The following is a 25,008-nucleotide window of genomic DNA, read 5'->3' on the forward strand; positions in this document are numbered from 1 at the left end:
ACTAAGTTGGATTTACGCAGTGGTTACCACCAAATACGCATTCGAGGTGGAGATGAGTGGAAAACAGCATTCAAGACACGTGAAGGTTTATATGAATGGCTGGTCATGCCATTTGGGTTATCTAATGCACCTAGTACTTTTATGCGACTTATGAATCAGGTTCTCCAACCCTTTCTCAGTAAATTTGTTATTGTCTATTTTGATGACATACTAATTTTTAGTCGCAGTGAGCCAGAACACCTCCAACATCTTTCACAAGTGTTTCAAGTTCTTGCTGACAACTCTTTAATGTTAATTTGAAGAAGTGTACCTTCATGGCTTCTTCAGTAACATTTTTGGGATATGTGATTTCTACTGATGGTATTCATGTCGATCCTTCTAAAGTTCAAGCAATTGAAGATTGGCCAGTTCCTACTTCTATTCGTGATGTTCGTAGTTTTCATGGTTTGGCTTCTTTCTATCGAAGATTTGTGAAGAACTTTAGCTCTATTTCTGCACCTTTGACTGACTGTCTCAAGAAGGAGAAGTTTGAGTGGACGGAAGCAATGGATAAAAGCTTTATTCTTCTTAAAAAAGCTTTGTACGGCACCAATTCTTGCACTTCCGAATTTCAACAAGCCTTTTGAAATAGATTGTGATGCATCTGTTGTTGGTATTGGTGCAGTATTATCACAGGAGGGTCATCCAATTGCATATTACAGTGAGAAGAATTCAGATGCACAAAAGAATGGTCTACATATGAATTAGAGTTATTGGCTCTTGTTCAATCTCTTAAGCAGTGGCATACTTATCTTATACATAGGGAATTTGTTGTCAACACTGACAACCATGCTTTGAAGTTTTTGAATACTTCTGCTAAAGTTAACAGAATGCATGATCGATGGCTTTCCACACTCAACAAATACACTTTCTCCGTGAGACATAAAAGTGGCAAATTGAATCAAGTTGCTGATGCCTTAAGTAGAAGAAGTCATCTATTAACTACAATTCGTAATGAGAGTTATGCATTTGACTATATCAAAGACATTTATCCAGAAGATGAAGATTTTGGAAACTATGGGATCAATGCAGTTCTCAAACTCATGGGGTTGATGATTTTCTTATACAAGAAGGTTTTCTTTTTAAAGGGAATCGATTATGTATTCCTCAAGGGTCTTTACGTTTACATCTTATGCGAGAATTACATGGCAGTGGTCTTGGTGGTCATTTTGGGAGAGATAAAACCATTGCCCTGATTGAAGAAAGATATTTCTGGCCATCTTTGAAACGTGATGTACAAAAGTTCGTACAAAAATGCATGGTCTGTCAGAGAGCAAAGGGTACAATTCAAAATACTGGGTTGTATACTCCTTTACCAGTTCCTGATGCACCTTGGGTTGATATAAGTATGGATTTTATACTTGGTTTACCTCGTACTGCTAGAGGTAATGATTCTGTTATGGTCGTAGTTGATCGTTACTCTAAAATGGCTCACTTCATGGCTTGTAAGAAATCAACTGACGCTTCTAATGTTGCTTCTTTGTTCTTTAAAGAAGTAGTAAGATTGCATGGGGTTCCAAAGTCTATCACTTCTGACAGAGATACCAAATTTTTGAGTTATTTCTGGAAAAGTTTATGGATGCGCTTAGGCACAGTTCTACAATTCAGCACAACTTCACATTCGCAAACTGATGGACAGACTGAGGTTGTTAATAGGTCACTTGGGAATTTGATTAGAACTAAGTGCCTGGATAATAGTAAGCAGTGGGATGTGTTATTGCCACATATGGAATTCGCTTTCAACACTTCCGTGAATCATTCTACTGGGAAAACTCCATTTGAGATTGTGTACTCTAAATACCTAATCATACTCTTGATTTGGTAGCCTTACCCACCACACAGAGTACAAACACTGCAGCCGACTCTTTTGTAGACAAAGCAACTGAATTACATAATGAAGTAAAATCTAAACTGGAGAAGTCCAATTCTAAATATAAAGAGGATGCTGATAAACACAAGAGGTTTAAAACCTTCAAGGAAGGGGAGCTCGTGATGATACATCTAAGAAAAGAGAGATTTCCAGTGGGTACTTATAACAAAACCAAGATGAAGAAATATGGTCCTTTCAAGGTTTTAAAGAAGATCAATGATAATGCTTATGTTATTGATCTACCAAATGATTGGAATATCTCCAACACATTTAATGTTCAAGAGATTTTTACGTTTCATGGTGACAATGAACTTCTGGTTTGTTTGGACAACTCGAGGACGAGCTTTACTCTAGAAGGGGGGACTGATGCAGGGCATACTACAATTCCAGAAGATTCTGCTTAGAGGTTTGGCTTCCATGGTTTCCTAGTTTCAGTCTTTCTTCTTTTTAGGATTCTTTTAGATTTCCTTTTAGTTTTCTGTTTCCTAGTTTAGTTATTCTTCAAGCCTATATAAAGGCTAGATTAAGTCTTGTAAGATCTATTTATTACTCAATCAAATTATTAAACACAAAACTTACCTTTCTCTTCTTGCTTGAATTCTCTTCTCTTCTTGCTTATAGCAATCTAGTATTGCTTTATTTTACCTTGTTCCACATTACCAAGAAATTAAGTATTTACATACATAAATTGAACAGAATACTGCAAGTTTCACATGAACACGATCTACTTCGGTTGTAGCTTTCAGCTTAAATTGTGACGGGATCAACCCTCGGAACACTTGCTGGATACTTTTCATTGGCCAATTTTAAGTGGGCTTAGAATTTATCTGTATAATTTTTAGGCTTAAACCTGGTATAAATAAGAACAATGGTAAAGCCCATCTCATCTAGGATACCTAGTTCCACCTCTGTTTTTTTAAAAGTAAACCTATAAATAGGAGTCCTCGTAACTCTTTGGTTTAAGCATCGCGTGAATTCTGAGCTGGGAGGTTTGAGGGAAATTGTCGAAGATTATTTTGCTGCAGCGCTTAACCTACATGTAAATTTGGCCATTCATGAAAATTCTCGTTATAGAATTCGCTGACGATGAAAGTCTTGAGGATTGTTCTAAGGCTTACGAACTGCACATGCATAACGTCTATGTTCCCGAAGATTTACTAATTGAGTTGTTTAGTTATTTGTTATTCATTCAAGTTTCTAGTGGTTAACTTGAAAATAGTTGTGGGTGTTTTTATTTTTTATTTGACAGAAGGTTTGTACTTTGTGTGATGGTGCCTTGAAAGTTGGAGCTGGTAATGCCGTTTCCACTGCAGAGTGCTCTCATTCCTTCCATTTCAATTGCATCAAAACATCTGTCAAGTATGGAAACCGTATTTGTCCAACTTGTGGTACAAAATGGAAGGATATTCCTACCGCTAGCTCTGCACCAGCCACATTACGGCCACGTATTCCTAAACTAAACGAAAACGAAGAATGGACAAACCGGTCATTAAATCACAAATTCCATCTGCTGAGCCACTTGTCTTCAATGATGATTATCCCATAAGCTTCCAGGCAAGCTCTTCCTGTGATAACACTTCTATTATCAGGTCCATAGATATCAAAACACACACTGAATTCCCAGCTGTTCAGCGGTCAGTTTTACAAGAAAACTTCCATATACTCGTCAATCTCAAATCTAATGTTACCGGTATTGATCAAGTTAATAGTGATAAAGCTTGTCGTCCACCAATTGACCTCGTCACGGTTCTTGATATAAGTGCTAGCATGACAGGTGAAAAAAATTCAGTTGTTAAAGCAAGCCATGGAGTTTGTGATAGACAACCTTGGCCCTTCTGACAGATTATCTGTTGTTAGCTTCTCATCTAATGCCCGTGGCCTCTTCCCCCTTCTTCTCATGAATGATTCTGGTAAACAACGTGCACTGCAAGCTGTGAATTCTTTGGTTGCTACTGGTATGACAAACATCCCAGAAGGACTTTTTTTTGACTAAAAAGGTTAGAATTTTATTAGAAAAAGAAAAATGAGAAACAAGATGAGCGGCGCCTAAGCGCAACAAGGGAAGGTACAAGCCAACCCAGCAAAAAAGCTACAAGAAAAACACGCTGGAGAAAACAAAAAGCACAACATGTTAGACTAGATTAACATATGAAATCACCAAGGCCTTTATAATATAGGGGTTCTTTTCCCTCTACCCAAATCTTCATTGCTAGGACCCAAATCCTTGACCAATTTCGAAGAGTGATATCTGTCTACAATACTACCAAAGATGTTCTTAACCTCAGCTTCTTTACCTCCATGAGCAACACCAAAAGAGGAACTGAACTTCGCAAGTTTGTCCATATTTTCTTGTTTAGTCATTGGTACCCATCGGGAAACCTCCTCAACTGGCTTCAACTTCTCCATAGAGATATCTTCTTCATCCTAGAAGGACTCAAGAAAGGTACAAAGGTTATTGAAGATCGAAGACACAAAAATCCTGTTTATAGTATCATGCTATTATCTGACGGGCAGGACACGTGCACTAGCGCGAAGAAGATCAACCTGAAGGAAATTTGTACGCTGCAAATTCCAGTTCATACATTTGGATTTGGTGCAGACCATGACCCCGTCATGTTGCATTCAATTGCAGAGAGTTCGAAGGGAACTTTTTCTTTTATCGAAGCCGAAAGAGTAATACAAGATGCATTTGCTCAACGTATTGGTGGTCTCCTTAGCGTAGCTGTGCAGGACTTGCAAGTGCACATCAAATCGCTTGACTCTCATCTTCGTATCAATCAACTAAAAGCAGGGAGTTATTCCACTTCTTTGACAGGCGAGAACCAGCAACTAGGATCTGTTGACATTGGGGATTTGTGTGCAGATGAAGAGAGGGATTTTCTCGTGCTTGTTAACATTCCTGTTGTAACTGATGAGGATTCCAACGATCAGATGAAGGTGGTTAGTGTGTGGTGTGATTACAAAGATCTTTTTACAAAATAATCTGTCACTATGAAGTTATAGAAGTGAAACTTCAAAGACCCGAAATCGTTAATGAAGATATGGTTGTTTCAATTGAGGTTGATAGGCAGAAGAATCGGTTGCAGGTCGCTGAGGCTTTGAGTAGTTCGCGTGCTGCTGCTGAGAAAGGTGATTTTCCCACCGCGTTGTCTATGATTAATAATTGTAGGATGCAGATTTCACAAACTGCCTCTGCGCGTGCCGGTGACAAATTTGCTGCTGATTTAGATTTAGAGCTTCAAGAGGTACGATCGAGGATGGGAAACAAGAAAACATATGAGTCAGGCGGAAGGGGATATCTACTTTCAGGAATGAGGGCACATTGGAGACAAATGGCTGCAACTCGAGGAGGTTCTGCTGGAAGTATGTACCAGACGCTTTGTATGCGGGAAATGGTCTGCGCATCTCGTCGGGATACTGACAAGAGACGCAAAAAAATAGTTGAACAAAAATGAGCTTTACATATCGACTTATGTGGTTTTACTTCACAAAATTGGTTAAAAAGACCAAAATTAATAATTCATGGGTGAAAAGGACAGTTAGATTTTGATACTGTTTAAATGGACAAAAATGTAAAAATAGCCAGGATGTAAACAGTTTCATCCTACATATTTTTCAATACTTTTTCTTATTTTTAATTTACATCAGGATGCATCCAGTTTCATCCTTACTATTTTTTAAATTTAAGTCAGGATGAATCCAGTTTCATCCTTGCTATTTTTTTGGTGTTCATTTTACCCATAATAATTTTTATTCGTCCATTTGAACCATGTTTTAAAAATATTTGGACAAGTGACCCATTTTCAGGTTTTACTTCTCTCGATACATTAGTGTGATTCTTATTCTGTGGAGTGCTATTTTAAGGACCGTTTTTTGTTTTTGTTTTTCTTCTCGTCTCCATGACTAAGTAATAAAATTTGTGAAAACTAGTTTTTATGCAAGGTGTGAAGACTGAAGTGTTTTATTGTAAAGAAGAGTTTGCCAAAGTCTGTCGGGCTGTTTCTTAATGCGAGATGATAGAATGTCACAGGTCTTTCCTGTAAGACTGACACAGATAACTTATGCGAGCCAAATTTAGATGTAAATGAGTAGGAAACAATGGTTTTCTTAGGGTACACTGCAAACGAAGACTTGGTCTTGCAAAGTATGTAGTTGACAGAAGTACCCATCTCTTTAAGTTTATGATGTCTCTCACTCTATATAAAGTCTTCGAAGACTTGACTTATGACTCCCCTGTTCTCTTTATTATTAGTATATTCCTTCACTCCTAAGAGTACTCTTCTTACGCTGTGGCGCAGTGGCAGGCATGCAACATGCTATATTTTGCCAAATTGTGTATGGAATTAGCCAATATGCCACAATGCTTACGATGTGATCATCATATAGCTATATCCTATGGTTTGAGTTTAGGAAAATATGACGGGCCTAGATTTTGAGGGTGTAGTGCTATTTTAGTATCGATTTTGAATACAATAGTACCGCTACGTTATATTCAAGAAACTCGGCCGTGGGAGTTTGTGATTTGAGACAATATTGGTATGATTATGTGCTAAATACTATATTCTTGATAGCATGTTAATCCGAGAATGACGTTCAATCTCATTCTAATTATGAATGATGCCATGCATATGGCATAAAAGGGTATGTGCATTGGCGTACATGAAATACCGAGGTTTCTGTTGGGGAAAGCCCTGAAATTTGGCATGCATATACACTTTGAAAATAGCTTTAGGACTATTGAGTCCGTTAATTGAACACAGTTTATTAATTTTCTTGCGAAATACATAGCCGACGCAGATTCAACAATCCTGATGTTGTGTCAGGGATTCTCATTATATTTATACAGCTAGGTTCAAGCTAATTTACTACAAATTCCCTTGCCAAAAATTAATTACCATCAACAATAATATATAATAAAACAGTAGTTCTAGGAGAGCTGCAAAGAGAGAGGAAGGACCGTCGTAATAGGAACTATAAGGGGTTCCATTTTAGGTTTAGTTCTCTCTGCACGATTTTAGGGTGGTCCATTTGGACGGTTCACCAGGAGTATTTGAAAATTTCATTAAATTATCAACTTCGCTAAAGTAATAAAATTACTGGTCCTAACTAATTTTTTTTCTTTTTGATACATTCAACTGGGATGCCAACTAAGTTTACATAAGCTAAATATCATTGTTATAAAAAGGTATGGGGTTTGTCTCCATGATGACAAAAGCTATTAGACGGACGACGTTTAATATAGACCCGATCCGAAGGTCGGGAAGTTCCGGATGAAGTAGTCATTAGACGGCTGAAAAGAACTCCCCGGTAATGTTAAAAGTGGGTTTGGGTGAAAGAAATATGGGGTGTATGCGAATTCGTCATGTGAAACCTAAAACACACTCTCCCTTCGTTCTTTCTCCTCTCCGAGCAAGTTTTATTTCTGATTGAATTTTGAATAGTTTGGTATGGTTGATTTCCGTATTCTCTCTACTTATAGTTTTGAGTTTTATGCTTGGTTGATATTCGTGATTAAAAACAGGTTGTTCCGGGTTCTCTATGATTTTTAGGTTAACTTATTTTGTCTAATTTCGTTTTGCATACATGTCATATCTTGTTTTTGTTACTGATTTAATTTCTTTTTGATATTGCAGGTGATAATAGGTTGATTCCAGGATTGGGTTCCAATTTAGACTGATAGACGTATGAGAACATGGTCTAATTGTGATCGACACCAAGATTGACGCAACCAAAACTTACGTTACTTCCACGGTATTTCTCCTAGGAATTACAAATTAGTTCAGTTTCTTGGTTTTCTTTCTTATCTTTTATGTTTTATAGTATTTTTCATTATATTCCTTGGTTATTGGTTTCAGAGTATTGAAGATCATGAGAAATCAATGTTGGTGTATTTAAAAATCATAGAGAAATCAATGTTTTTTTTTTTTTTTTTGTTTCTTCATCGATAAGGTCTATGTTATTGCTATGGTTACACTTTTTTCTAAGAATTTGTGTTATCGCTCATCAGGGTATGTTCAATTTGTTTGGAGTTGGAGTTTCTCTCACTTTGGAGCTTGCAACTACTTATAGGCATGTTGCTGTCAATGTAAGAATCTAAGTTTTCAAATTTGCTTTCTACTTTAGTTTCAACGTGTAGCCTAAGTCATTATGACCTTGGAATATGCGGAGGATATTTAAGATGGCTATGGAGAAATCTACAATCTCTAGCTACTGTGTACGTGCATATTGCTCACTGTTTTTTGCTAACATTTAAAACTAATTTAAATGACACAAATATGTTTTAGTATTGGTTTAGTATTCATGATCACTTATGCTTACATTACTCACTATTTTGATATATGCACGTATAAAGCCATCGAAAATCCACGGTAATGCAGTTTGCAACACGAATCAAAGGCGTTTTCTGAAACTGAAACTAAGGTCCTTTAGATAAGGAAAGCTATGGCTTTGGATAAAGTGTAAGTTACATACTTTAAATTACATTTAGAATTAAGTTGTGTTGCTCATTCTTTTTTTTAGGGTGCATATATCACTGCGATATAATAGTTATAGCAAACAAACTAAAATGAGAAAATGATGTAGTTTGGTTCGTTTACTTTTATTTATTTTTTTTATTTATTTTTATTATTTTTTTTTTATTTTATTTTTTTACGTTTGCCTTCTTGACATCCATTTAGGATAAGATTTGGTTTCGTTCAATTTCTCTCTTTGATTAAGCTATTACCACCCTACCATCCAATCTGTCTAATGCACCATTGTAGTCTTTAGATGCATACAAAATGGAATTATTAGGGTTTAAAGAAAAATTAGGAAAGAGGTTTATGTAATGTGCTCAAGATGAAATCTTTTAATGCGGATCTTTTTATGATGCAACTGTTCAAGATAGATTAGTTGCTATTCATGGGGAATGCATACAAACGGTATTATCCTGTATAGTAACTAATTTTTCTTCTGCTTTTGATTTTTCAGGAAAAAAAAATGGCTGCTTTGTAGCAAAGGCAATCTGAGTATGTAAGTAAATCTTTTTCCTTCTGAAATTATGAATGTCTGCGTCACCGCTATCTTCCTAGGAAGGTATGCATATTTTGATTAGAGCGGTCATAGTTAATGCCGTGTTAGTGGTTGTATTGTTACCATTCAATAAGATGTGTGGTGTGCACAATTTAACATGAAAATCATCATACCAGATATTTGAAGCACCCATCGACCAATATGAGTCTTTAGAATTATCTTGAGGGTGTTTCTCTTGAATAAGTGGCATTTTTTGTTCTTAACCTTTTGATATATACACTACAAAAAAGAAGGCTTTTAGGGACGGCCAGTTTTGAAAAAACCGTCCCTAAAGAAGGATATTTGGGACGGTGATGGCCTGATCGTCCCTAATAGTCATAAAATATTTAAATCAAGGCTAAAATATGTCCGTTCCAAAAAGAAAACATGGCCAAATAGTATTAGTGACGGTGGAACAGGGGACGGTACATAAACCGTCCCTAATACCTCTTGGGACGGTTTTTTGTTCTCTTGGGATGTTTTTTAGCCGTCCCAAGAGGCCTTCTGTTTTGTAGTGATATATGTGGATCTGTCACATGCCACTTATTTTCGTTCGTCATAAAATCAAGCTTTTTACAATGTACTACAAAGCTTTTGTTATTGTTTAACAGTCTGATTTCTTTGCACATGCTTGCAAAATCAAATTGGTCCTCTACAAATTTTAACTCCTACCGCGTCTTACTTACTTTTGATGCTCTGATGCAAGCAGGTAAAGGAATGGACGATGACAACGAAAAAAGTGCGAGTACAGAAAGTTCGATCTTATTCTCATTGCACAATTATGAAGAATCTGAGCATTTTCATTGCAGTTACGAACCATAAAACGGTAATTAAAGTTTCTTTTTAATGGTGAGAACAGTAACGATGCGGAAAAGTATACCTCATAAGATCTCTTTTCGATTTTTAAACTTATTATTGGTTAAGTGTATGTGGACAGTTCGATTAGGAAGTGTACATGGACGAAATTTGACCATAATGTTGAATGGTTACGAATGGAATCCTGAAAATCTTTTTTCTGTTGCTTGGATATCCTTATTTCCATATTAGCAAATTTGATTAATCCGGATATATTTATTCTCATGGATTTGAAACTATGAATCAAGCAGAACTCTTGCTAATTCCAAACCTCATAAGAACATATAATGATATTTTTTATTTTTCGTTTTTTGTTTTCCTTTTGATACTATATTACTATGAACTTGGTAATTTGACTTACAATGCGCGTTTGTTAGGGATATAATGGCCACAAGAATTAAGCTTTTGTACTTCTGAGTAATTAAGAAAGTAATATTCCTCTTCAACTCTTTATTTCCAGAAAGAATTGCATGCTTTCATCTCCCAGCTCTGCCTTTGAATTATCTGATATAAAAATGATAAATTTCAATTTATGGTTTTGTTTTTCGAAACATCAATCTTTTAGGAATATCATAAAATTGATTTTCACTTTTCTAGACTAGGTTTTGTATCAGTGGAATAAGTATTAGACCCAAAGATTTTTCCTTATATGTTTGTGATGTGATTATTGTGTCATAGAGTTGAGAGAATGCTATTAGAGGGATATTTTTGGGGTGTGTGTTTTCTCTTAATGGAGAATTGCCACAAATAAAACCAACTTCAGTAAAATGATGAATTAGTTTTAGTATCCAGCTGAATTGTAGGGCTTGAAAAATTCAGGTTTATCATAGTTTGTTGAAATGGTGTTTCATATTCGATGCTTATTGTACAAGGATTATCATAAGTTGTGAAAAAAATGGTAAGCATAAGTTTTCAGATTGTGAACCAGGTTTTCGTTGACTATCAGCTTTTTCAACTTAATTTTTAATAGATTTTTACGGATCAGATGATCCAAGCATATCTGTTACCTACGACATACTTATACATTTATTCTGATTGCTATTTGATGCATTACTACATGCATATACAGTTATTCTGATTGCTATATTATTATTTTAACTTTGTAGATGGTTCAACTTATTAAAAAGCAGGGAATTCGATCCTTGCGGTTGTCAAGGCTGAATACACCACAAAGCGCAAAGAGATGAGGCCAACAGATCAACAACTTGAGGATAACCACATACATCCCTGGTGACAGGCCTGTCTTATGCAACAAAAGGTTGTACTTCACTCCTTTCACAAGTGTCGAAGTTGCAACCAGGGATAATCATGGAGTTCCAAGGTATAGTTGAGACAGGTACTTATGTGGACATCAAAGTTACTGATCCCTGAATATTAATTTGGCAATGTGATGTTTCACTTATCAAAGGTCTCTGACCATGAATTTGGGAAAACAACTTCAAACCAGACCGTTGTTCTCTTCGACTAGATATTCTGGATTGATTTTAAAAATTTAGAAACTTATTGCTTTCAGATTCTTCTATTTTATGCTCTAGATAATAGGAAAATACTATTATAATTAATTCTTCATTTGTTCGTTTCAAACCACGCTTGCATGTTCTAATTTGTTAGATAAAAATGCTCATCATCATCCACGTAACTCACATTATACTTTTACTTCCATTAACTTTAAAAATCAATGATCACCATTTAATTATCCTGGAAGCAACAAATAAAAGGCACACCAAGATAAATATTTTGGAAATCATTATGGTGATACCTAGATAATATAAACCGAATTATATCAATGAGATACCCGGATAAGTATGTTAATAATACTTTAAAGTATTTTCATGGAACATAAATACCAAAGAATACGTGATGCATGACACTAACCAGAGGTTGATCCGGGGCCGTAAGGCCCCAGTGATACCTAGTAAACTTATAAATTAATAGTTTCTCTGAAATATCTTTTTTTTTTGGTTCCGAAACTGTTAATGAAATAGTTTCTCTGAAGTTTTCTTGTAACTAAAAACCGGTTAACTATAGATCTTGGAATCGTGAACCCATTCGGAGTTGAATGATATGAACATCTAATGGCGGAAAGACATGTTGTATTAGACTAGATTTGGACTCATAATTTGGTCTTAGTGAACTTAATATGACCATGGTGGTGAGTATATATATAGAACCCACAATTGGGGGATACCACGAGAAATTGGGGGATACTCACCGTTATCTAGGACTAGATTTTAGTTAAGGGGTACTTTTTCTAGTGATGAAAAATCAACAATATCCTTCCTTTAATATAAACTAAAAAGAAAACATTAAATGTATCCCCTTGTTTTTCACGATTTCTAGTTTTCTACTGCTCCTCTTCTTCTTCACCTCAATACAATGGCTCCGGTTAGAATGTGAATGATACCCATTCATTTTCGTATTGATTTGATTGTATTTGATAGGTTTTTGATAGGTTTTAATCAAAAATTAGGTTAACATTTTAACTGTCGGTATTGCTTAGGGTATGAATGCAATACCGAACGGAACTATGGGTATTGATTTTGGTTTAAACTCAATATCGACTGCAACTGTTGGTATTGGTAGGTATTTGAATCCAATACCGAAAGTTTTGTTTGACAATACCGAAAAAGAGTATGAAATGAGGGTAATTGAATACTATTAAACTCACGCATCAGTTTGAAGTAGCTAGTGGAGATGAAGACCCCATTCCTGGTATTGGATTTTTAAGTTTCTAATGATGAAGTTAAATCATTGATTGCAAGTGGCAACTAGACCCTGCAAGATATTGTCCAGGAATGAATTGCAGCATAAGAGTGTTAGTATATATTGCTCCGCCCAATGCTATCTAGTATCTACAAGTCCTCACCACAAAATTCAGCGAATTACTGATACTCACGCAAGGGTGATACACAATATCTAAAGTTTAATCTTAATGGGGGATATTTAAGGGTGATTTAGTCATTACCTATTTTTTCTCATAAGAGGTTTTTCAAATTACTTGATAATGTTCTTTTTTTTCTTTTTTTAGTATCCCCCAATTTCTAGTGGTATCCCATCTATATATAACTTCTCAAACTCTCTTTAAATTTAAACAATTGTCACTTTCATGAATTTTTTTGATTCATTTCATCCTGTTTTGAGGCATACCAAACTTTTTTTGAGGCATACTCAATACTTACCCTAACTAGCCTAGGTTGATAAGGGATGTCTAAAGTTAGTTAAATTATTTAGATAACCTTGACTAATTAATTAACTTACTTATTTATTTATTTATTTATTTTGTTTTAATTATTATAATTTTATTTGAAAATTTTTTATTTAATTTTTTGTTAATTTTATTATTATTATTATTATTTAATTTTTTAAAATTTCAATTTCAATTTTTTTTTCTTAATTCTTTTTTTTTCTTCTCTCTTATTTACTCCAACTGGCGTCAACCGGACTACAATTTTCATCATCTTCAACTAATTATAGAGTGAAGTTCGGCTTATAATCAAACAAATTATCAGCTGAACCACTCATTGATCTTCATTATGAACGTGTTGATGAATATTTCGCGGCTGATAATTAAACACGAAAATGTCAGCCGCACTTTACTTTATGAAGAACAATGCTAAGTTCAGTTATCCTATTTTTTGCTCGAGTCCGCTGAACTTAATTAAGTTTGACAGTTAAACAGTGAAGTTCGGCTGCGAAGTTATCAGCCGAACCAAATTATGTTTTAAAAAAATATAGTTTGGATAATAAGTTATCAGCCGAACTTAGATCTAGGTTTTATAAACACAAAAAAAAAACTATAAAAAACTATAAAAAAGAATTTAAAAAAAAAGAAAATTTAAAAAAATATAAATGATAAAGGCATTACTGTCCTTATCAAATATCGTTGATATGGGGTTATTGGTTTTACTACCTAGTGACACTATTTTTTCCTTATTGCGTGTGTCTCAAAAAAAATTGGTATGCCTCCACACTCAAAACACGTTTCATTTTGATTGCCCAATTTTAAGTGGGCTTAGAAATTATATATTTTTGGGCTTAAACCCGGTATAAATAAGAACGGTTTTTGGAGACCAGCCTTTTTATGGGGGACCATTGTTTTATTTTGGGTAAGACATTAAAAGTAATTCTAGGTCATCCCTTATCTAAATATTTATATTAATACCAAAATTACCCTCCTGATTATTTTTGTATAATGATTAGTTAGTGTGATTAATCATTGATTAAGGTTAAATTAATAGATTTTTTTTTAAAGAAGCAGAATTATTGAGTGACTAAAGTGATAGAAGAAGAAGAAGATGGAGAAATTTTTTATTTTGAGATGGATGTATATGGAGAAAAAACATCCTCTGGGTACCAAAGTATGGTTGTAACTTAGTGAATATTGCTATAAATGGCCTAAAATATCTTCAAAATCAAAATTGTAACAAAAAAATTTCAACCAGGTCAACAAAGTTCGGTTACATTATATGAAGAACATGTAACCGAACTTTCTGCAAATGCAGTTCGGTTAATAAATCCAAAATTACAGACAACCGAACCAGAGCTTTAATGGAGTTTTTGTTTGTTCGGCTAGCTGATGAAAAATCAAATGTAACCGGACTACTATGCTTGAGTTTACAGAGTTTTGTTCGTTTCAATCGACTCGACCATGTTGTAACCTAACTTTAAACAACAAAGTTTGGTAAGTTCGCCAAAATTTTTTTTTGCGATTAAACCGAAATCAACATTTGGCTATATAGAGATGAGTTCGGTTTTGAAATTATTTTTGCGAGTTAACCGAACTCGTTATATAGGTTTCCAGAGTAAAGTTCGGTTAGGGTTTTTTTTTTGAGATTAAACTGAACTCAACATTTGGCTATATGAAGAAGAGTTCGGTTTTGAAATTATTTTTCAACCAAACTCAGGTGTTCGGTTAGGCAAAAAAAAATTCTTAGCCGAAGTGTTCTTGTCGCGTTCTTCATTTTTAAAAGTTCGGTTGTAAAACTAGGGTTTTTTTTTCAAAATTATCCTAACCGAACTTACTATTGTAACCTCCAAATTCAACATATGTTGATGACTACGGCTCAAAATTTCAATTAAAAACGAATTAGAAGTAATGGGTTTGTGGGAAAATACTTATGGATAGGTTTGTTTGTAAAAGATTGATTAATCGACGATGAAAATTCAATGAATCGACGACGATGAAAATTTAATGATTTTGATTAGATTTGTATATGATCAGGTTTAGATGATCATAAATTGATGAAGAAAAGAAGAAGAAAATTGTAGAATAGAGGAAGAAGAAGTTATAGATTAGTTATAATTTGAATTAGGTAAAAGAGTAAACTAGTCATCTCCACTTTTTAGAACACCACTTATAATTATAGGAAAGGTGGCCTAATCAAATTATGGTCCCTCAAAAAAATCCATGATCCCAAAAAAAAAAAAATTATGGCCAAGCCCATCCCATCTGGTTTTCCTAGTTCCACCGCTGTTTTTTAATAATGAAACGAAACCTATAACTACCGCCGCTCTTTTTTGAAGTAAACTAGGAGTACTCGTAACTCTTTGGCTTAAGCATCGCGTGAATTCTGAGCTGCGAGGTTTGAGAGTGTAGCGGAGTAGAACATCGCTGAACCACGGTAATCCTTTCGTTCTTATTTAACTTCTGTATACTTTTTATTGTTTCTTGTATAAGGTCTTGGGTTGTTTTTTCATTCCACAACTTTGTTTGTAGAAGTGCTCATTGGTGTTGGTGGTGATCAATATCCAATAACAGGCCACATACAAGATATATATTGGTGTTAAAATCTGATCAGATAGCTTCATCAAGTAATCATGGTGAGTATATATAACTTCTCAAGTTTTAATTGCAATCGTTATCACTTTTACGAACATGAAAATCTAATTATAGTTATGGATTGTGGATGATATATTTGTAGGGTTAAAGGAAAAAATGCCCCAAAATCGACCCCTCAGGTTTGAAAATGCCCCGGACGTTAGGCAAGAAATCAAAATGCCCCAAAACCGTATCAAAATGCCCCATTCTGTTATGTTTTCCGTTTCAGAGCGTTAAGTGGTCAAATGCGTAAGCATGTGGCCCGCACGTGGAAATCGATTGACATTTATACCCTTCTGTTCACCAAGATGAAAATCTAGGGTCCTATTTTCGTCATTTACTGAGATTGCGACACGTGTCGATTACAAAAATGGACGGCGATAGATTTTGGGTTTTACATTTACCGATTTTTTTTTAAATGACCACGGTATCCTATTAGCTAGGATCGCGACACGTGGAACATCCTAGCTAATCAACGGCTAGATTTTCCGACCGTTGTAATAACGGTCATTTTTTTTGTCTCCCCTGACTTATAAATTGTGAAGATGATCCAACCAAAAATCAGTAAAAAAATTTTTTTTCTTCATAATGGCTGCTACATCAAGCCGGGAATGTGAGATGTGCAATGAAAGAAATCATCAATCAATTGATTGTCATTGGATCTACACAAGGTGTAAATTAGTTCCTTGTAATGGTATTCGTAAACTTTTAAAGGTCAAAGATGGTGCTAATTCAGGGAAGAAATTCTTCTGTTGCTCTAATCCCATGTGTTCATACTTCGAATGGTTTGATGATGCAATTAAATCCATTGCACCTCAGTACAATGGAGGTTGTAAAGCTTGTGTTGGTGATCACAAATTTTCTGATTGTCCTTGGTCACAGATTAGATGTATCAACCCCAAATGCAATTCAACAAAGGTGAGGATTTTAAACATAGCTCAAACATCATGGAATTATGGTATTGGCTACCTAAAATGCCTAGAATGTGAAGATTTCCAATGGGTTTCTGATGCAATCTTTATGAAGAAACAAAAGCAATTAGATAATATTGAATATCAAATTTGTGCACAACTAAAGATAAAGTGCACAATTAGAAGATAAAGCACAACCAAAACTCATGTCAGAAAAGGTTAATGTAATGTTATCATATTGGAAGTATTCCTCCTACAAATAGGTGTCTAAGTTAAATAATCTGATGTAATAAGGCTTGACTAAAAAAATGAACATTCAATATAATCAAACATTTCTTACCTCCCAATGATGATATTTGTATGCCTTTGCAGCCTGCCAAAGAAGCTGTACAGTCTTGGATTTCTGAATCCTTTGGTCAAGAAATTCTTGTATAGGTGCCTGAAAAAAAATAGATAATAAACAAGGACAAATGTTAATAAATTTCACTGTTAAAAAAATTTGTTATCTTTAAAAATTATTAAACAAAATTACCAGTCAAAACCAAATGTACCTTAGGCAGTATCTATGATTTGACAAAGGATACAATCTTTTTACTGATTCAAGAATTCCCTTCATTCTATCAGAAATAAAGGTCAGTCCAGCCATATCTGGTATCCTTTTTCTCAATTCTTTTAACATCATAAACCAATTTTCTTCAGTTTCACCCATACAAATCATCATACATAAAGGAAATACCCCATTCTGAGCATCTATACCTGTTGCTGAAAGCATCACACCACCAAACTTACCAGTTAGGTGAGCTCCATCTAACCCAATAACCATTCTACAACCATTCATAAAACCTTTTATTTGTGCATTATACGCCAAAATGAGACTCTCAAATCTGTTATCTTTATCATCTTTGGACCAGCTGAAATGACCTATGCTCCTTGGGTTCAATGAGGTAGCAGCTATGACCAATTGTGGTGTTTTTTTGTAACAAGTCTCAAATGTTCCATCCCTTTCTGCTAGCACCAATCTCTGTGTACACACACAGATAAAAAATTAGCAATTCAAATATACCAAAATTTATTAAATAAACAAACAAAAGGTAACAAAAACAAAGCATAAACATGATACCCTTGCATGACGAGCAACCCATTTTGGTATTTCAGTTTGCAACTGAGGTCTAATGATTTTCTTAGATATATCATCTGCCTTCTCCACTGGTGAAGCAACATCCATCGTCTTCAACAAATACTTAGCTACAAATTTTGCATTGCATTTTCTGCTGTAGTCTTCATTGGGATTTTTACAAGTGTGTTCTATGTTGCATTCTCTGACTGTGACTGTCATATCATCTTTCTCTGGTACCTTTCTTGCATTCACCATCCAAGCACAGTTTTGGGCATCCTTGTAAGCACATTAAGAATAATGTCTGATTTTATCTCCTTTCTTCACCTTAAAATCCCTATGTTTCAACACTGCATATTCTCTTAAATGATCCTTATAAGCTTGCATACTTCCAAAAGCCATACCAGTACTTATTTCACCAGGTGTGACCTCAGGAGTATCTTCATTTATCATTTCTAGACGTTGTGGTTCATTTAAATGCTGACCAAAATCTTCTTCCCACTTAGTTTCTTCCTCTTGAGTGACTTCTTGGCTGGGAATATCTTCATCTGAAGATGCATTCACTGGTGCACTCTGCTCTTCATAAAAGCCACCTACATTGAAATCTTCATTACATCATCAGGGTCATTACCAACATCTATACCCCTAGCACACATAGAAACCCAATCTTCATAATTCATCTGTTCTTGTGTTTCTTCTTCACTATCATCTCCACTTTCATCCTCACTTTCATCTTCACCATCCTCTTCCTCATCATAGTCCTTAAAGAGAAAGTCAGGCTTGTCATCAGGATGACACTCATCTTGATGTACATTAGGCAAATTCACCTGGTCATCTTCATACCCCTGTACATGGTTGGCTGCAACAGATGACTGTGTAGGAATACTTTGAGATTCATGAACATGGTTGTCAGCAACAGATGCTTCTGTCAATTCCACTTGCTCTTCATGCTCAAAATCAAGTCTTGTTGGTCTCATATCTTTAAGCCCACTAACAGTAGCAGTCTTATTAAGTCTTGGACTCCTCCTAACCTCTACCCTTTTACTAACAGTTTTCTTCCTCGGAGCTTCATCAAGTAATCATGGTGAGTACTTCTCAAGTTTTTATTACAATCATTATCACTTCTGAATATTTGCTTTGAAACTGTAAATTTGGCCATTCATGAAAAAATCTCTTTATAGAATTCGCTGCTGACCACGAAAATCTTGAGGATTGCCAGAAGGCTTACTAATTGTGATGGCGACTTGAAAGTTGGAGCTGGTAATGCCATTTTTACTGCAGAGTGCTATAATTTCAATTGCATCAGAACATATGTCAAGTATGGAAACCCCATTTGTCCAACTGGTGATGCTAAATGGAAGGATATTCCTTCCGTTGGCCCTGCACCAGCCGCATTACGGCCGCGTATTCCTAAACGAAGAATTCATAATCGGGTCATTTCTGAGCCACTTGTCTACAATGACGACGATCCCATAGATTTCCAATCCAACTTTTCATCTAACAACAATTCTATTATCAGGTCCATAGATATCAAAACACACACTGAATTCCCAGCAGTCCCGCTGTCAGTTTCGCAAGAAAACTTCCATATACTCGTCAATCTCAAATCTAATCTTACTGGTAATAGTGATACTTGTCGTACACCAATTTACCTCGTCACGGTTCTTGATATAAATAGTAGCATGCGAGGTGAAAAAATTCAGTTGTTAAAGGGAGCCATGAGGTTTGTGATACAAAACCTTGGCCCTTCTGACAGATTATCTGTAATTAGCTTCTCATCTGATGCCCATCGCCTCTTCCCCCTTCTCCTCATGACTGATTCTGGTAAACAACGTGCACTACAAGCTTTGAATTCTTTGTTTGCTTCTAGTATGACAAACATCGTAGAAGGACTCAAGAAAGGCACAAAGGTTATTGAAGATCGAAGGACACGTGCACGCACACAAGGACGATCAACCTTAAAGAAATTTCTAAGTTGCAAATTCCAGTCCATACATTTGGATTTGGTACAGACCATGACCCCATCATGTTGCATTCAATTGCAGAGAGTTCGAAGGGAACTTTTTCTTTTATCGAAGCTGAAAGAGTAATACAAGAAGCATTTCCTCAACGTATTGGTGGTCTCCTTAGTGTAGTTTTGCAAGACTTGCAAGTACACATTCAATCGCTTGACCCTCATCTTTGCATTAGTCAACTAAAAGCAGGGGGTTATTCCACTTCTTTGACAGGCGAGAACCAAGTAGGATCTGTCGACATCGGGGATTTGTATGCAAATGAAGAGAGGGATTTTCTCGTGCTTGTTAACCTTCCAGTTGCAACTGATGGGAATTCCAACGATCAGATGAAGTTGGTTAGTGTGTGGTGTGTTTACAAAGATCCTTTTATTAAAGAACCTGTCACTACTGAAGCTATACAAGTGAAACTTCAAAGACCCGAAATCGTTAATGAAGATATGGCTGTTTCTATAGAGGTTGATAGGCAGAAGAATCGGTTGCAGGTCGCTGAGCGGCTAAGGCTTTGTGTGATTCGCATGCTGCTGCTGAGAGAGGTGATCTGCACGCCGCGTTGTCTATAATTGATAATTGTAGGATACAGATTTCAGAAACTGCCTCTGCACACGCCGGTGACACATTTTCTGCTGATTTAGATGTAGAGCTTGAAGAGGTAAGATCGAGGATGGTAAACAAGAAAACATATGAGAGAGCAGGAAGGGGATATCTACTTTCAGGAATGAGGGCACATTCGAGACAAACGGCTGCAACTCGAGGAGTTTCTGTTGGCAGTATGTACGACACAGATTGTATGCGTGGAATGGTTAATAGATCTCGTGCTACTGACAAGACAGACAAAAAATAGTTGAACAAAAATGAGCTTTACATAGCGATTTCTTTGGTTTTGCTTCTCTGGATACATTAGTGTGATTCTCATTTTAGGATACAACTGACTTTTGTTATTCTTTTTCTTCTTGTCCAGGACTATAATAAGTAATAATATTTGTGAAAACTTTTTTATTATGAAGAGTTCACCGGAGTCTCTGTCAGGCTTCCTTGTTCTTAATGTGAGATCATATAATGTGCGCACAGGTGTTTCCTGTAAGACTGACTGACACAGACAACTAATGCGAGCTAAATTTAGATGTAAATCAGTAGGAAATACTAATGGTTTGCTAGGGGACACTGCAAACCAAAACTTGGTCTTGCGCCCTAAAGAAGTCATCTCTAGGTGAGCTTCCCAAAGCCTCCAAACTGAATAATAAAATGGTATCATCTCATATACTGTGTTGTAAATATCTAATACTACCTCAAAAAAAATAAAAATGAAAGTATCGCATTTCCTAAATGGAAGTGGTAGTTTACGAGCATGATGGCAGCGTAAGTAGTTGACAAAAATACCTTGTCTTTAAGATTATGAAGTCTCTCACTATATAAAGTCTTCAAGGACTTGACTTATGACTCCCCATTTCTCTTTATTATTAGTATTCCTTCGCTCCTAAGAGTACTCTCCAGAAGTGATCATCGTTTAGTTTTCTTCAAAAAAATATGGTGCGTATAATTTTACTTTTGAAGAAAAAAATTGATCTTTGAACTGATTGTATATTTGTTTTTGTTCATGAATTTTAGGGTTTGGGGGTATTTGATTGTTTGGGTGTATTATAGTACTTCTAATGGTATAATCTTAGCTCCTAAGCAAATTTGACATGATTTTCTGTTTGATCTTTACTGTTTTTATCACTGATCATGAACTATTCAACTTGTTTAAGGTCAATATGATGTTGTCTCTCAAATGGTGTTTCTTGATTCCTAAAGTGAATGTATTGAAATTAGGATCTTACTCTTGGCATAACATTTTTTTTTTCCATTTTTAGCATTACTTAAGATTGATATTACACATTATTGCAGTCCTTGTTGTTGTTGGCTTTTGATTTTCTACTTTGGTCTGTGTTTTGGTGTGTTATGTAGATGACTTGTGCTATATGCAACTTAGCTATGGAAGTAGGAGATGGAAAGCCCATGCAGAATGCTCTCACTGCTTCCATTTTCTTGTGCGTCGTTTCAAATGCCAAGAGTGGCAGCCAGACCTGCATCATTTGCCAAACCAAATGGAAGGTTAATCCTTTACAAGGTGCTACTTCCACAAATCCCCTTCAGCAACAGCAAAGGCTGCTAAGTAACGCGCTAAATCCTTCACAAGGTACAACTTCTACAATTCTCTTTCAGCAACAGCAACAGCAAAGGATTCTAAATGACGCGCTACATACTTCACAAGGTACTATTTCTACAATTCGCTTTCAGCAACAGCAACAGCAAAGGCAGAAACAGCTTCTTCAGCAACAGAAACTGCAACTGCAACAGCTCCTTCAGCAACAGCAGCTGCAAAGGCAATTAACTAACACCGGAAATTTTTTACAAGGTGCTGCTACTTCTACAAATCTCCTTCATCAACAGCAAAGTCTAGTGACTGGCATGGGAAATCCTTTACAGGGTGTTGTTAATTCTACAAATCTCCTTCATCAGAAGCCAAGGCAATTGACTAACCTAGGAAATGGCCTGGTAAATTACGCAGCCAATTGGGAGGGTAGACCTTTCCAGTTAGGTGCTATTTCACCAGATCTCTCTAATAAAAGGGTAAGAACCAACATGGAAGCTTACCATCCTTTGGTAACAAATGCACCTTTGCCTGCAAATGTCGGAACGTTTGAGTCGAATGTCTTAGGCCCGAGAACTCTCAACTTTTGGGTCAATGAAGATTCCTTGGATTCACAACCTCAATTTACCTCTAATAGCTCACCATACATTGATATCAAAACGTACCCAGAAATGTCAGCTGTTCAACGATCAATTATGAAAGAAAACTTCAGTGTGCTGATTAATCTTAAAGCTCTTCTTACCGATAATATGCAAGATAATGATGCTGCACATGCTTCTCAGAGTTGTCGTGCTCCAGTTGACCTTGTCACAGTTCTTGATGTAAGTGGTAGTATGAAGGGCTCCAAGATTGAGTTGTTAAAGCGAGCCATGAGGTTTGTGATAGAGAACCTTGGCCCTTCTGACCGGTTATCTATAGTTACTTTCTCAACTTACGCCAACCAGCTCTTACCTCTTCGTCGGATGAATGTCTTGGGAAAGCAGCAAGCACTGTCAGCAGTGAACTCCTTGGCAACCGGTAATGGGACTCATATTTTTAATGGACTAAGAATGGGTGCTTCAGTGATTGATTCCCGAAAAGAAAAGAATCCCTTCTGTAGTATCATGCTGTTATCAGATGGGAAGGACACATCTAACGATACAACAAGACTCCAAAAAAGTTTAACCATGATCCTGTCTTGTTGTACTCAATTTCCGAGGGCTGCAAGGGCACATTTTCTTCCATTGAGGCTGAGGGGTTCATACAAGATGCTTTTGCTCAATGCATCGGTGGACTTCTTAGTGTGGTTTTGCAGGACGTTCAAGTACATGTTCAGTCTGTGCACCCCGATATACGTATTGGTTCACTTAATGCAGGGAGTTATTCAGTTCTTTTAACAGATGAGAATCAAACTGGATTCATTGATGTTGGAGATCTGTATGAGAATGAAGAGAAGGGTTTTCTCATCTCGCTAAATGTTCCAGCAGTAGGAGGTGAAGACCTGAGATTGTGGAGGAAGGATTCGTAGTTGTGCCTATTGAGGTAGACCAGCAAAAATGTAGGCTTCGAGCTACCAAAGCAATGTCAGAATCACGTGATGCTGCTGAGAAAGGTGACCTATCTAGTGCATGGTCTAGCCTGGAGAGTTGTCCAAAGGACCTGTCAGAAACAACTTCTGCACGTACTGGGAACCAATTATGTGCAGCATTAGGCTCGGAGCTCAAAGAGATCCGATCAAGAATGGAGAACATGCAAATATACGAGTCATCTGGGAGGGATTATGTTCTTTCTGGAATAAGTTCGCATTCCGGGCAAAGGGCAACAACACGAGGAGATACTTCTAGTGATAGCTCAGGCTTTGTTCGTGTCTACCAGGCAAAGTCAATGGAAAACATGGTGAGCAAATCTCATACTACTGGTTAGTGCTGCCTTTTTCTTTCCGTCTTCACTTGTCTAGTCAGGTTTTCCTTTTTATCTTCTTGATAAAAGTTTAGTAGATTGCTGACATTCTATATTGTGTTCGTAGTTTTTAGGTTCTGTAGGTGAATAAAGTAGAGTTAGGCAACAGATTTGATTAGAATTTAGAAGGATGGTATTTAAGATTTGATCAAGTACGGAAATATTTATTGTTCATAAGATTTCTTGTTTTCAGTTTCTTTTGTGGATGTCTATTGTGGATGGTTTTACACTGTGACTCCGTGAGGCATTGGGGAATTGATGCACCAATAATATACTTTTTTTTTTTTTGAAACATTCTGCTGGGTCTTGGAGACCCAAACCAACAAGAAAAGGAAAGAAATGATATACTCATTGTCGGTACTGATTAGTACTTGGATTTTTGTTCCAGTCGGGAAAAAAAAAAAAACTCTAGTCCTTAACGGATCTGATTGGTTACTCGCCCGAGCTATTTTTGTGTCAGTTTCGGTCAAGTTTTCGTCACACTTCCTATACAATAGAACCCCAATAAATGAATAATCTCGAGACTGGAAAAAATATATTCGTTTTGCAAAATTATTTATTTATCAATAAATAAAAAGGAATTTATAAATAGAGAATGTTTTTAGTTTTTTACATTTTTTTTTAAGAAGTTAAACTTTTTTTTATGGAGTCAACTATAAATGATGAGAATGATCTTGGACCAGATCATAATAGCATCGTACCAAATGTCTCATCATGCGGTAATCAACGTAAAAAAAATTACTAGAGTACGATATTCCAGAAGTTGTGCAATCATTCAAAAACATAAAATAAAATGAAATATATTTTGGTTTAGTTGAAAGAAAACAACAAGCAATTTTGGATGTGTTTTTATGAGAAAAAATACTTTTTAAATCAATTTTATTCTGATTATATTGGCTGGAATATAAAAAATCCCCAACAAATTTTGTCTCTCGAAAACATTTAAAAGAATACATCTACGGGAATCTACCGGAATTTAAAGTACCGCAGTCCAAATATGTGTTCGAAAGTGCCATATTCCTAATTTTTTCCGTATGTCAATGTGGAAAGTGCAATATTTCTTTTTGGCGGGAACGCTAACTTTATAGTCTTGTTTATACGGAAAGAGCAGTTATAGACTTACCGTGATTTTACACGGTGAGATATACGGAGGGGAACATGCTCTTGTGACCCATCACCCAGGAATTTATAGGGGGTCCATTTTTTATGTCTCACTCAATACATATTGCGGTCGATATCCACGATCAATCTAGAATTTAAGATACCT

General features: G+C 35.9%; 3 protein-coding genes, 1 long non-coding RNA gene and 1 pseudogene across 4 annotated transcripts; all 5 read left to right on the top strand.

The window, feature by feature from the left end:
• Positions 1-3,382: 3,382 nt before the first annotated feature.
• On the top strand, positions 3,383-3,748 carry LOC113351521. Its single transcript, XM_026595488.1, has one exon. The coding sequence runs from the start codon at positions 3,383-3,385 to the stop codon at positions 3,746-3,748; it is 366 nt and encodes a 121-aa protein (XP_026451273.1).
• Positions 3,749-4,402: 654 nt separating this feature from the next.
• LOC113351522 (probable E3 ubiquitin-protein ligase WAVH2) lies at positions 4,403-4,891 on the top strand. Its single transcript, XM_026595489.1, has one exon. The coding sequence runs from the start codon at positions 4,403-4,405 to the stop codon at positions 4,889-4,891; it is 489 nt and encodes a 162-aa protein (XP_026451274.1).
• A 2,367-nt stretch (positions 4,892-7,258) lies between these two features.
• On the top strand, positions 7,259-11,385 carry LOC113353647. The gene is made up of 7 exons (XR_003361441.1): positions 7,259-7,354; positions 7,543-7,660; positions 7,917-7,994; positions 8,262-8,367; positions 8,879-8,920; positions 9,669-9,785; positions 10,921-11,385. It is a non-coding gene; the product is annotated as an uncharacterized LOC113353647 (long non-coding RNA).
• A 7,353-nt stretch (positions 11,386-18,738) lies between these two features.
• Positions 18,739-20,513, top strand: LOC113351523 (E3 ubiquitin-protein ligase WAVH1-like). The gene is made up of 4 exons (XM_026595490.1): positions 18,739-18,756; positions 18,839-19,589; positions 19,703-20,147; positions 20,246-20,513. Exons 1-4 carry the CDS (start codon positions 18,739-18,741, stop codon positions 20,511-20,513), a joined length of 1,482 nt encoding a protein of 493 aa, XP_026451275.1.
• Positions 20,514-21,141: 628 nt separating this feature from the next.
• LOC113351524 lies at positions 21,142-23,731 on the top strand (annotated as a pseudogene).
• Positions 23,732-25,008: the final 1,277 nt, after the last annotated feature.

This window comes from Papaver somniferum, chromosome 2 (assembly GCF_003573695.1).
Source record: "Papaver somniferum cultivar HN1 chromosome 2, ASM357369v1, whole genome shotgun sequence".
In the NCBI taxonomy this organism is placed as follows: Eukaryota; Viridiplantae; Streptophyta; class Magnoliopsida; order Ranunculales; family Papaveraceae; genus Papaver; species Papaver somniferum.

What these genes read in the sequence shown, in the direction of transcription:
- LOC113351521 (XM_026595488.1), top strand. Translation starts at nt 3,383, where the DNA reads ATGGACAAACCGGTCATTAAATCACAAATTCCATCTGCTGAGCCACTT.
- LOC113351522 (XM_026595489.1), top strand. Translation starts at nt 4,403, where the DNA reads ATGCTATTATCTGACGGGCAGGACACGTGCACTAGCGCGAAGAAGATC.
- LOC113351523 (XM_026595490.1), top strand. An exon ending in TATTGAAGATCGAAGGACAC is followed by an intron (nt 19,590 to 19,702) that starts GTGCACGCACAC and finishes ATTCAATTGCAG; the next exon opens with AGAGTTCGAAGGGAACTTTT. An exon ending in GTTGATAGGCAGAAGAATCG is followed by an intron (nt 20,148 to 20,245) that starts GTTGCAGGTCGC and finishes TGATAATTGTAG; the next exon opens with GATACAGATTTCAGAAACTG.